This window comes from Gopherus evgoodei, chromosome 6 (genome assembly GCF_007399415.2).
Source record: "Gopherus evgoodei ecotype Sinaloan lineage chromosome 6, rGopEvg1_v1.p, whole genome shotgun sequence".
In the NCBI taxonomy this organism is placed as follows: domain Eukaryota; kingdom Metazoa; phylum Chordata; order Testudines; family Testudinidae; genus Gopherus; species Gopherus evgoodei.
The window spans coordinates 51,777,421-51,790,644 of NC_044327.1; the positions used below are offsets into that span (position 1 = coordinate 51,777,421).

The window sequence follows — 13,224 nt, forward strand, 5'->3', positions numbered from 1 at the left end:
TTAAAGATTGGCAGGTGCCCAGACACCACATAAGCATTTAACAGTGTAATTTTCAAACAAATGGATTCATAGTAGCTCAGTTACTAACTTTATCAAGTTTGATTTGAGCTACTTATTATCTTGACCTCCTAGAATGTCTTTTTCCTAGAGGAGTAGGTGGGCCATATCATGAAACAGCACAGTCAATGCAAAAGACCATTTCCTGCAAGCTTATTTTCAATTAATTAGAAATGCAAGTCAGTGTGATTTCATGCTATTTCCCATTTATACTGAAATGCCAAAAGAGTTGCCAAGTGCCTGCTCTGCTTTCATTACCAAAACAATCTCCGTTCTTAAAAATCATAATGGTTTTGGAAAGGCTTCAGAAGCTTTAAAAAAGGCTGTAGTTTCCCAAAAGAAACAAACTTGGGTTTGGCAATCCCTTCAGAAACTTCCTTGTTCTGGTTATCTCACAACAAGCGTGATCCTGGGTCAGCACTCTGGGGAGTCACTGAACAAGTGACTACTTTGCTGTCTTCCCACAAACATTCATCATATGCACAGTCAATAGTACTGGGATTTCCCACACACACTGCAAAATTTTTGCACATCAAACTTTTACAACAAACCAGGATGCAAACAACATGTTTGTGCCCTTTTTGATCTACTTGGGAAAGAAACCTTTACTAGCCCTTCTGCACATTTCATGGTAGTTCAGTCCTGATTCTCTAATCTAATCACTTCTTCCACTGTAGTACTTAGTTTCATTTGCTCAGCTTCCCAGAGGCATGCTAAAGGTTAAAAAAAAAATTGCTATGAAACATCTTAATGTAATCCAGAAGATTTGGAGATTAAGTACTACGTTATGATTTGCATAAATCTTGATTCAAACACCTATTATGTGTAACTTAACTTTAACCCTCCAGAATTTCCTCTGGGATACATTGTTTCTATAAGTGATATTTAATGGATTCAATTAAAAAAAAGTCTGCTAAAGTTTCTTGCAGATATGTGCTGATGACTATGCTTTTTAAATTAGGTGATGATACCAGATGATAGAAGCATTGACACTGCTGAGAAATAGTAGAAAATGTATAGTTTCCTTTGTATTTATGAATTGGATATAACAGATTGAATGCAAGAGAATTGCTCACTGAGTGACCATAGAATTTCATATCTTGGGAACTTCAAACACATTTAAACAAATACTTACATTCAGTTGTTATCCTCTCTTTGTAAGTGCTTGAGAGATTAAAAAAAGGTTATAAAATGAATGAAAAGGATCAAATTAATTCATAATAATAAGAGTGCAATACCCATCAGAAGCCATTCTGCATGTGTAACCATCGATATAGTAAAACCAACCTTAGGAAATGGACTTTTCAGGAGTGTCCTCTCAAAGCCAGTGTTTCAAGCAAAGTCACTAGTTACTGAAAGCGATCAACGCTTGGACAACTATTTGGAGAGTTACTTGAAAGGAGTAAAATTAATGGTATGTCATATATTCACATAGGAAAAGCAGCAAAGAATCCTGTGGCACCTTATAGACTAACAGACGTTTTGGAGCATGAGCTTTCGTGGGTGAAAACATAGGAAAAAAACCCACCTACCACTCTCCCAACAAGCACGTGTCTTGAGACTGAACTATTCTTTTCCTCTAGAAAGCTCCTCCCAGTCAGTATGGAATCATTGGCTGGGTAGTGAAAGGAAGCTTGCATTACCTGTGTTATGCTTGTGTGCATATATACAAGGCTTCATTTTCCAGGGCTGCCACCCAAGTACATTTCACACAAAGCCAACATTTTCAGACTTAACACCTTTGAAAATCAGAAACGTAAAGTTCCCCCAACTGCCCTTCACATCACTGGGAGCTGCAGATCCTCATCACCTCCAATTCAGGTCACTTTTTAGGTGCCTATTTAGGAAATTAGGTGCCTAACTTTAGTCACAAATTTGAAATGTTCAAAATTCCCTTAAAAAATTACAATCTTAAAAAAAACAGAGTAAAAATCTCTCTAAAGTATGAAGAATACAGCTGCAGATGTTCTACTGACCAACATGCAAGAACAGACTTAGAATACTGTGGGCTGTTCCAATCAGTAAATTGATGATAGAATTTAAGGGTTTACTGTATATATACCTAATCCTGAAAGAGAGTGCAGTCTGCTTCCAAAAAACCTCTGAGATACTAATTTAAACAGAGTTCATTGGAATGAGCGGTTTCTTTGACACGAGAAGCAACAGTAGGAGAAAGAAAGATTCCCTGAAGGAGAATATTATAAAATCCTGGCTCCTGTGGTTGAATGGCTGCCAGGCAAAAGGGGGGAAGAAAGTGAGTGTCCACCACTTAATGAGCCACTTAAAGATGCATAATGCAGAAGACAAGAAATGTTGTCACACTGCCACTACATCATTGAATATAGTATTTTTCCAGTCATGCTATTTCTGGAGCTAAAATGATGAAGCTTAGATCAGATCTCCCTGAAGGTCACTCTAAGATTATCAAGGATGGAAATCAAATAGGAAAAGAATGTGACTAGTAATCAGGTAAAAGCAAAGAGTGAGCTGCTAGCAAGAATAAACAGCTTAGAGCTGTAATCTCTAAAAGTCACCAGTGAATTGATATCCAATGAACTTTACTGATTAATCAGCACTGGCTGCAAGGGAATTCATCTCAGAATAGAAGGGCTTTTGTACTAGCCTAATGAAAATATACTCTGGCATCTCAGGTGTGTGCTAAAGCAGGATAACAAGAAGGACTCTTTGTACTGATGGTTGGAATGATAAAAGAAAGGCACTATAGAGAGAGCCAATAGAAAAGGGTGTCATTAATGAATGGTGTACAGGTATGGATGTTGCTGTCCTAGAACAGAAAATATATACAGATAGAAGACATGTGGCTGGCAGCCATGGAGCTGGTTCAGAAAAGCCATACAGGAACAGTGACATTTCTTAATCTCAAAAATGAGACACATCTGGAGTAACAGCTGGTGTCTGGTCTGCAGGTTTGGTTTGAACTGGACATATTGTAATGCAAAAAAAAAAAAAAGAATGTATCAGAACCATTTAGGGATCCCTCATCCAAAACTAGGGATTAGGTATTAACAAACTGTATAAACTAGTTGCAGAAAAAATGATCAGGAGCCACAGATCAGAAAAGTGAAAGGCAAGCTTAGTCCTTCCAAAGCAGTGAACAGAAGAAGAGAGCATGCTTCACGTGGAGCAATTTCTGTTGCATTAGAAAGGCAACTACCAATAGTATACTTTGAACAGTAGGTGAATGAAGACTGGGTAGTAGGCTGAGTGATTCCCTATTTGGAAACTGTGTAAGGGCTAGGTGAGAAGCAGAACTCTTGAGTCACAGGCTAGCTGATAATGAACTGGCAAAACTGAAGCAGACATAAGAGCTGTGATTCAGCAACTTGTAAACAAGTAGTAAGAAAACAGGGCAGTTGCAGAGGGAAAGGAAACTTCTTGATATTAACAGATTGCAACAAGTCCAGAGATATGACCTAAAGTGTGGTCTGCTGTTGCGCTTTCTGGATAATGACAAGGAAGATGTTTGTATAGCAGTAGAAGCTCCTTACGCTTCTAGAAGAGAAAATGGATTAGTTTGAATAGAAGCTTAAGTCACAGAGAGAAACATGGGAAAACGGATCTCTCCAGCTCCTGGACAGAGGGTTCATTATGTATCATACTGTTTGTTTCAATTAGCAGCCAATTCATATCTAAAGAACAGAACCTGCTGCTTGCACAAAACTGCACTGTTTGTTAAATTACTGCTAAATATACTGAATAGCAACTTTGAAAATGTGTTGATGTCAGCCTTATGGAAAAGATTAAACAGGCTGCACATGAAATGCTGCACGTGCAAACTAAAAAAAATAGAATGACTCTTGTGGGAAAAAATATCCAGTCACCACTGCACAATACACGTATACGAATATAAGACCAAGCATCTAACCTGAAGATGGTAAAAAATGAAAAGAGGGCAAACCAGAGGCCCGCTGACTGTCTACAAGGCTGGAAAAGCCAGTCCAGTTACGACCTATTGCTTCCAGTGTGCCAATAGTATGTGTTTAGTTATCAGCTAGTTGGGTCCAAGAAGGGGCTCACAAAAGGAAACCTACATAGTTGCCTGTAAAAGATTATACATGTTAGAAAGCGGAACACCTGGGATTAGTGGGGTTACATCATTTCCAGAATATGGGTTTTCTAATTTAAATTACTCTAACAGTTTGGTAGCTTCTTGCATTTAGTAGCAGGTATAAAATGTTCATTTTTTAGTTTAGAGGTAAGGCAAAATAAAGTTCAGCTCCCTAGTTTCCGGAGAGCATCTAAATAGCCACTGTCTGAGGGCAATTAGGGAAGAAAAGCATGTACCAAAAACCCCTCTAACTGGGGTGCTCTAAAGTGAAGAAGGGAATATGTCCCATAATTTTACTTTAATCTTTTGGAGGAGATATGGTGTGAAGGAGGCTGGAGAAGGGCAGAAATTAAGTTCGATCCTTGCTGAGGGGGGAGGAGGTACATAAAACCTCTATATAGCAAGTGAGTGATTTCAACAGGAACAGTAAAAGTTAATGGGATTTACTTAGGCTCCAGATAGTGGAAATACCAGCAGTCTGAGAGGTAAGGATTTTTCATAAAAAGATCTGATTTTAGCTGGAGGCAGAAAATTAGGTCCTCATTTATATACATGATCCAACACTAAGCAAGGATACTTAATCACCCCTTCTGAGAGAGAGAACATGGATGCTGGCAAAATATATTCTGTTTATAGTCCTCAAATGTTCTTAATATAATGCCTCATTGCTGCAATGTGGGTCCAGACATATCACTGATCAGTAATGCATTTTAGAATCTAGGACTGTGAAATCCAAATTCTTACTGGTGCCAAGGGCTTAGCAATAGATCGTGACTTGCTAGTCTGGTCTAAGGCACTACAGAACCTATGAGATACATGTTAGGCATGGGGAAGGAGATCAAAGAATGGTTTAAGAACTTTATCTGTATTACAAAAGAAGAGAGAGGCTAAGATATGAAGCTTAATAAAACCAATCTCCCAATATTCAGAACAAGCTATCTACAAAGAACCCCTCTCTCTTCTGAGAGTCTTGGAGTCCACTGCAAGAATCTACAGATCATATTTGGGTCAAAAACATGCCACAAGATCACTTGGAGTGCAGACTTTACAAGCTAAATTCAGTATATCTGGATGCATATGTCTTATCATTTGTCACAGTCTAAGTTTACCACAGCTGATTTCGTAGACAACTTGTTCTTTTGTCTTGCATTGTATTCCAGCTCAAAATATCACTTCCTCCCCCACTTGGAATCTCTCATGAGAGAGACTGAATCATTGATTTTAAATAACATGTGAGTGCACTAGGTTGACAGTAGGAACACTGCTATTTTAATAACCAGATCAACTTATATAACAGAGACAAAAGCTCTGGCTACACTACAGCTTAAGTCGACATAAACTGTGTCACTCAGGTGTGAATTAGCCACCCTCCTGAGCAACATAATATGCCCACTTAAGCACTGGTGTGGACAGCGTTATGTTGGCAGGAGAGCTTCTCCTGTCAACATGGTACTGCCTGAGCTTCTCCCACCAACACAGTTACCGCCTCTTGTGACGGCTGGAGTAATTAAGCCAACAGGAGAGCACTCTCCCGTCAGCTTAGAGTGGCTACACTAGAGACCTTACATCTTACTGATCATAAGTACTGCACTAATCATGTAATGCACTAAGCAGCAAAGTGGTAGGTTCATACAGGTAAGTTTTCTACCCAATTTAGAAGATACACATCAGCGGCTGTATAGTTGAGCCTCAGGAGATTATTCATTTCCTATAACTGGAACTCAACAGGGTACACTGCCAAAAGAGAGTAGAGATCTCCTTGTTAATGTAGTAGCACATAGATACCACTCTAAAATTAATTTAAAAAATGTACTTCAGATCTTTGAAGTGTGATCAATAGTGCAGTGATAAAATCACACTGCAAAGAATCAGGTTTCACATTGTCTTGAGCTTAACTTCCTTATTATTATTAGTTACAAAAACCCAGCAGATTGATGTACCAACTTAAATCATCCAATCTCTTAACAGTGAATGTGCACAAAATTTATAAACAAAATTCACTGATACTTTTGACAAAAACTAAAATAAAAAATACCACTACTGTTTGTAAGGTGCATTTGAAAACATTACATAAATGCTAAGAATTACTATTATAACTACAACACCAGTTCTAACTTGAGAAAAAAACCTCTCGAATTTTTAAGGGGAAAATGTTTATTTTTATAGCATTTCTATTTTCACTATGCTGGTTAAGGTAGTTGTTTGGAACGTAAGAATGGTATACTAGAACAATGTAATCTACCGCTATCCCTAATGATTCAGTAGAAGGGAGAAATCTCATTGATCCTAGCCAATTGCACAATATTATATTATGGGGGGGAGGAGGGAATTCTCTCTGATCTCATCTGCTGATTTATAATTAGGGCCGTACCAAATTCATGGCCATGAAAAATGCATCACTGACCATGAAACCTAGACTCACTCCGTGAAATCTGGTCTTTTGTGTGATTTTACCCTATACTATACAGATTTCATGGGAGAGACCCGTGTTTCTCAAATTGGGGGTCCTGACCCAAAAGGGAGTTGCAGGGGAGCTGAAAGGTTATTTTAGGGGGTCGCAGTATTGCCACTCTTCTTCTGTGCTGCCTTCAGAGCTGGGTGGCCAGGGAGCAGCGGCTATTGGCCAGGTGCCCAGCTCTAAAGGCAGCATCTTGCCAGCAGCAGCACAGAAGTAAGGGTGGCAAAGCTACACCATGCCACCCTCACTTCTGTGCTGTTGCCTTCAAAGCTGGGCAGCTGGAGAGTGGCGGTTGCTGACAGAGGGCCCAGCTCTGCATCCTTTTGTGCTGCTGCTGGCAGCGGCTCTACCTTCAGAGGTGGGTTCCTGGCCAGCAGCTGCCACTTTCCTGCTGCCCAGCTCTGAAGGCAGGGCCACTGCTAGCAGCAGTGCAGAAGTAAGGGCAGCAGTACTGCAAGCCCACATACAATAACCTTGTGACCACTCCACAGCTCCTTTTTGGGTCAGGACCCCTACAATTACAACACCGTGAAATGTCAGATTTAAATAACTGAAATCATGAAATTTACAATTTTTAAAATCCTCTGACTGTAAAATTGACCAAAATGGACTGTGAATTTGGTAGGGCCCTATTTATAATGTCCTGAAGAGGGATGATATAACCCTTGTAATTCTTACCCTGTTGATTCAGAATTTTACAACTTAGGCCTAATGCGCTCCAGGCTACATTTGTAAACAACCATCTACGGGCTGGAGGATGGTACAGACTTTTAAAGAAAACATTCACTTAAAATGAATCAACAATGATTATTGTCTCTATTGCAATTATTACTTTTAGGGTTCCAAGTTATACTGTATTCAGTTTTGTCTTCAAACGTATCAGTGTACAGCAACTGTCAGTCTAACAAGGGAGCTGTTTTCTGTTTGTTCAGATCTCCCATTATCACCAAGAATTTAAAAACATTACATTAATTTCAAAGGCTTCCCTGAAGATGCTGTTAACTGACTAGATATGTTCCCAGAGAGGGGAGGGGAAAAGGTGTGTGGAATAAAATTGGCACTCAGAATTGTTTTGCATACAAGATAGGTGTGATTGGTCACAGGAAGTGCTCAGTTAACAACATTATAATGAGCCAATAACAACTGTAGGCTCTCAACAAATTTGAGACATAAACCAACAAAAGTAAAGAAATTCTTAGTTTAGTTTAATGGGACTACATGCTTCTGATGCAAGTCTGTCTTCAATAGGAATTTAGTTGCTTTTGTAAGCTTGAGTGACCAGCTTTCAGGCCTTGTCTGTTAATATGTTAATAGGGACAGTATTCTTCAGCCTTGCAGCTTACCTTTGATACTAAAAACAAAAAAGAAATAAGGAGACATAGATGTATATGTAAGGCATAAAGGTATCTCGGTAAAGATCAAGCTCCATCAGATTATTATGTCCACAGAGGCTGATATTAAATAGTCCTGGGCAGTCAGCTTGAGATTAGAAACAAAAGGTTTAGGGACAACCTAATACAAGAGAGAGGATATAAAACTGGTTAGCAAGTTCAAATTTAACATCCCCATGTGAAGATAAAGATAAACCAAGCATGGATTAATAATGACTGTGCAGATTAAAGTCAAGGGTACAGGCTTTAGCAAAGAAAGAGCACCACATTATTTTATGCTCAAAATTAATTTACTGTCCATCAAAATGTTACTGTAAAACCACAGAATTATGAACTGCTCTGGAATGGAGGTTGTTCATAACTATGAAATATTAGCAACTCAGAACAAAACTTTATAGTTGTTCTTTTAAACGTTTACAACACATTGACAACACAGCTTTGAAACTTTACTATGCAGAAGTAAAATACGGCTTTTAACCATCATAATTTAAATGAAACAAACACAGGAACAGTTTTCTTAGCTTGTCAAATCTGTTTTTTAAACTTTCTCTTTATATTAGTTTACATTTAACACTGTGCTGTACTGTATTAGCGTTTTGTATTTGTCTCTGCTGCTGCCTGATGGCATACTTCCAGTTCCAAATGAGCTGTGTGGTTCACCAGTCAGTTTGTAACTCTGGTGTTTGTAACTCTGAGGTTCTACTGTGCAGATAAAACATTTTAGGAAGTATTCACATATTTTTTCTAAGTTTTTGGATGACTCTAGAAGACATGGGGCTTTTCACCTCTTAAGTTATAAATCTGATTTAGGAACAGGTTGTTCATGAGCCATCTGAAGGCTGGTCAGTATTCTCAAACTCTGATCTATGAACCACTACTAGTGGCCTTTCAACTGGTCCACAGAAGTAATAATTAAAAACCATGTACTGATGGGAGGTAAACTCCAGGAATAGCCAGTCTCAGAGAAGGAGAAAGCTTGTGTTGAGGTTTATATTGTTTTATTCTTGAATTATCAATAAAGCCAAACCTCAGGCATTTGTCTGAACACTAGCTCAGGTTTGGCATGTTGAGGACAGGATAGATATGTATTCTCTCCAGAGTTATGGAGAACACAATCTGAAGTATTCTCAAAATAACTGCGAGGCTTGTACGGTAACGTCTATGCAGACTGAGGCAATGAGCCTCCTGGCCCAGAGCAATGGACTTGGGCTAGTGGGACTCATGCTAGTGCTCTAGAGCACTAGCATATCTAGACAGCTCTCTGAAGTTGCAGGTTGGGCTGGAACTGAGCCTTTGAAGCCCAGGGATAAAGGTGGGCTTCAGAACCTGAGCTCCAGCCTTAGACACAACTTCAAAATGCTGTCTAGACACTATTTTTAGAGTGCTAGCGTGAGCCCAAGTCTGTCGACCTTGGCAGGAGACTCGCTGCTGCGGCCTGTGTACACATATCCTAACAAAGAATACAGAAGTTTAAAACAAGAAGCGTAGAAATGTTTGCAATGATAGTTCAGTGAAAGTAATATCTGTCCTGGAAAGCGAGAAAGAATAACTTTCAGAAGTCATTTGTGATTTTAAAGAATTATGGGTCTTTTTTCCCAGTAATATTACAGTTAAGGTTTAATATGGGGGGGGGGACTATTCGTTTGGGCAATATTGATAATATGACCCTCATATAGGGATGTGCCCAATCAGGGCAAAGTAATTCAAGGGCTTATTACCTGATTAACGTATAAATAGCTCCTTTAAAATCTGCTTCTGAACTTAGGGAGCATTTATTGTCATTCACATGGGGTTGTCACTCAGGCTGGAGAATTGCGAAAAAATAGTAATGGAACTTCTGAGAAAAACATCTAAGGAAGGCAGTTAGAGTCCCCAAAACAATGAAAAGCAATACTATCTGAACCTAAAAGCCAACACCACAAGGTTTTTTCCCCATTTACTCTAGACCCACTTAAACCTTCATTGACTCTGACCTGTTTTTATTCTTTTAGTAAAATGGGAACAAACATAATATGTAAGTGTAATCACCATTAACAAAAGCAGCTGCATAGCTAGCTATCTGTACCTTCTAGTAGCTCGACCCTATATAGAGTCTGCTACTGCCTGTGAACTAATGAGCCTGGTCCTTTAGCTCAAGAAATACAGCCTCATGATTTTACATTCAGCGGTGTCCTGGTTCAGTCCTCAAAAACAATCCATTATTACAGAAGGAAAAATTACAAAAAAGAGTGTCCTTCCAATACCATTTCTTAACCTCATAAAAACGTCCGATAATGCCAGCCATCAAGCTCTTGGAGGCTCCTGAACAATGTTGGTTTCCCAAATACAGTGTGCAAAATCAAGGAAGAACTCTCTTATGCAGGGGCGAGAGAACTTTTGGCCTGAGGGCCGCATCGGGTTTTGGAAATTGTATGGAGGGCCAGTTAGGGGAGAGGGTCATGGCCTGGCCCCCACCTCCTATCCAGCTCCCCCCGGGGCCCCTCCCCTATCTAACCTCCCAGTTCCCTGATGGGCCTGCCTGGGGCCCCTGCCCCATCCATGCCCCTGCTCCCTGTCCCCTGACTGCCCCTGGAACACCTGTCCCTGACTGCCCCTCCTCTCATTCCAGACTGCCCCCCCCGGGACCCCTGCCCCCATTCAACCCTCCTGTTCCCCACCCTCTGGCCACCCCAACTCCTATCCATACCCCCACCCCACCCCAAACTCCCCTGCCCTCTATCCAACCCCCCACTCCCTGCCCCCTTACCGCACTGCCTGGAGCACTGGTGGCTGGCGATGCTACAGCCATGCTGCCCGGCTGGAGCCAGTCACGCCGTCACCTCCGTGCAGCACAGAGCAACAGGTCAAGCCGGGCTCTGCAGCTGCACTGCCCCAGGAGCTCACAGCTCTGCCGCCCAGAGCATTGCACCAGCTGTACTCCTGTGAGGGGAGGGGCCAGGGGCTAGCCTCCCAGGCCAGGAGCTCAGGGGCCAGGCAGGAGGGTCCCGCAGGCCGCTGTAGTTTGCCCACCTCTGCTCTTATGGCATGATTGTATGAGTCTGTTCAGCGAGAACATTAGCTGATTCTTCCTGCCATTACAAATAACGTTAAATGTGAAACACATCTCTCCATTGCTATCTGAACTTTCTCCAGAAATGTTCAATGAAGCTGTGAAGTAAAGATTAAATTCCATTAAGGTAAATTATATCTACTTCAAACAGGTAGATGTTTTCTCATTAATAAACAACAATCACCACCAATGTACATACTGTTCCTGCTTGGTTTTTAACCATCTATTTTAGTCAGCTCATGCTCGAGTGATGGGACAGAGTAATACATTTATCTTTATATTCACCCTCCCTTTGTGACTGTTCCTAATGATAAAGGATTAAAACGGGGGAAATTGGCAGATCACTGTTAGACCATTGATAACATACTACATTTTAACAAATAAATGCATATAATTTCTCCAAACTTAGGCCACAATCCTGCAATTGCAAGTGCAAATCTTAGCATCCATGTGAAGTCCTACTGATGACAAAAGGACTCTGCAGCTGTGCAGGACTGCATGTTGCAGATTCTGATGCAGCATCATTGGCAGTTAAATTACAAATAACCCGTTCAATAGGTTGCTGCTCTCCGGGGCTGGTGTTTGCCTGGAGCAGCCTGCTGTGACACACCTCTTAATATTGTGGAAAAGTTCATCATTTTGTGCCAGGGAGAGTGTGTGCGCGCGTGTGTGGTGGTGGTGGTGAGGGGTGGGCTCGACCAGTGAAGGAGAAGGAACTATAATTGTCCCACCTATGAACTTACTTTACTATTTTTAAGCAAAATTATCTGTTGGTAATAGCTAAAACCTTTGTGTTCTGGACCTGAATTATTCACAAGAACACCCAGAGTCACCCAGAATCATGTGGCACTCGGCCCCTTTCAGCCGATTCCCCCTCACAGGAGTACAGCATTCTTTTTGTTATTAAATTAAATTCATTGTTTGCAAAGTGCTGCAAATTTCTGCATCAACAGTGAGTAACTGCATTATAGAGATTATCAGGGGAAGCTGGAGATTTGGCAAGTGGGTGCCCAACTGTTTGGTCTTCTAGGACTTGGGATAACATAGGAGGTTTGTTCTTTTGTAACCAGCAGGCAGTTTAGGCTTTAGGTAATGGGAAGAAATGCATCCCTTTTCCTTTTGGAGACAGCAGAGATGACTTTAATTTTGTGGTAGGGAGACAGGAATTTTCTTCTTACCTCAGCAAAATTTGACAACTAGCTCTCCCCCCTGTAACTACACTGCTGCTAAAATGTTCATCAGTGACGTTGTTAGCAATTTTTCCATTTAAGGTATATTATAGTAGGGCTTCAGTGTTAATAGGACTTTAAGATGAGTGGGAGAAGTTCATACCTTTTAGAACTATTGCTGTTTGCAGACTTGGACAGACATCATTTACATTGAATTCACATTCAACAGTTTTCTTCCCAACTTTATTTTTAAAAAATAAAGCATAGATTCTGGAATGCAGTTATGTGATAGTTTATGTGGCTGCACTATACATGGGCTCCTGCTTCTTAGAAACTACAGCATTTCTTTCTCCACCCGGAAGTCAGGATATTGGGCTAGATGGACCTTTTATCTGACCCAGTATGGCTGTTCTTATGTTCATCCATGCCATGTTATTCTTCTCAGTGTAGCAAAACACCACATTTTATATTGCATGTAGTACTGCAGGCAATATGGCTCCTTTATGGTTACTTCTGGCTAAGTAAAGTATCACCAATATTCTCTGCAAGAATGCAAACAGCTCTTAATAGAAAGCTTGTCAGATAACTGGTGCTGCTCAGCAGTAAAAGCAGCATACACTGTTTTCAGAAGGTCCTGCAAAGTTGCAGCCACTGCTTCAGTTTGGTGATTTTGTAATTTTTCAGCAGTGGAACGTGGCCATTCTGCCAGCTGAAGATTCCTAATGTTTCAGAGGAAAGCGAAATAGCTCCAGCTTCCACAAAAAATCCCCAATAGTTCAATGCTCTCTTTTGAACCCCACAAGTGGCTAAGTTGACATCCTGAATAAAAATACTTTTCATTTTCCTGTTTCGTTTTAGCCTGCAGAATTTCAAAAGTAGAAATTTATGACATTATCCAGTTCTTTTCAACTATTTGTCTCTACCATCTGTGAATTCCATAGACTGGCATTAAGAAACAATTCCTTTTGTTTTAAATGTACTGCCAATTATTTTTTAAATTACAATTTATATTTGAGAGAGAAAGAGCACAT

At 40.4% G+C, this 13,224-nt stretch overlaps 1 protein-coding gene across 4 annotated transcripts in view; it reads right to left on the reverse strand.

Annotated features, from left to right (window-relative positions):
- SEMA4D (semaphorin 4D) overlaps positions 1-13,224 on the reverse strand; it is a 154,738-nt gene that overhangs the window by 6,956 nt on the left and 134,558 nt on the right. Inside the window, exon 17 of one of the 4 annotated variants that reach the window (XM_030568013.1) lies at positions 1,193-1,221. The exons of the other annotated variants lie outside the window; for them this stretch is intronic. Within the exon in view, the coding sequence (XP_030423873.1) occupies positions 1,202-1,221 (20 nt within the window). The 3' untranslated portion in view covers positions 1,193-1,201. The remainder of the gene's footprint in view (positions 1-1,192; positions 1,222-13,224) is intronic. 4 annotated transcript variants of the gene reach the window in all.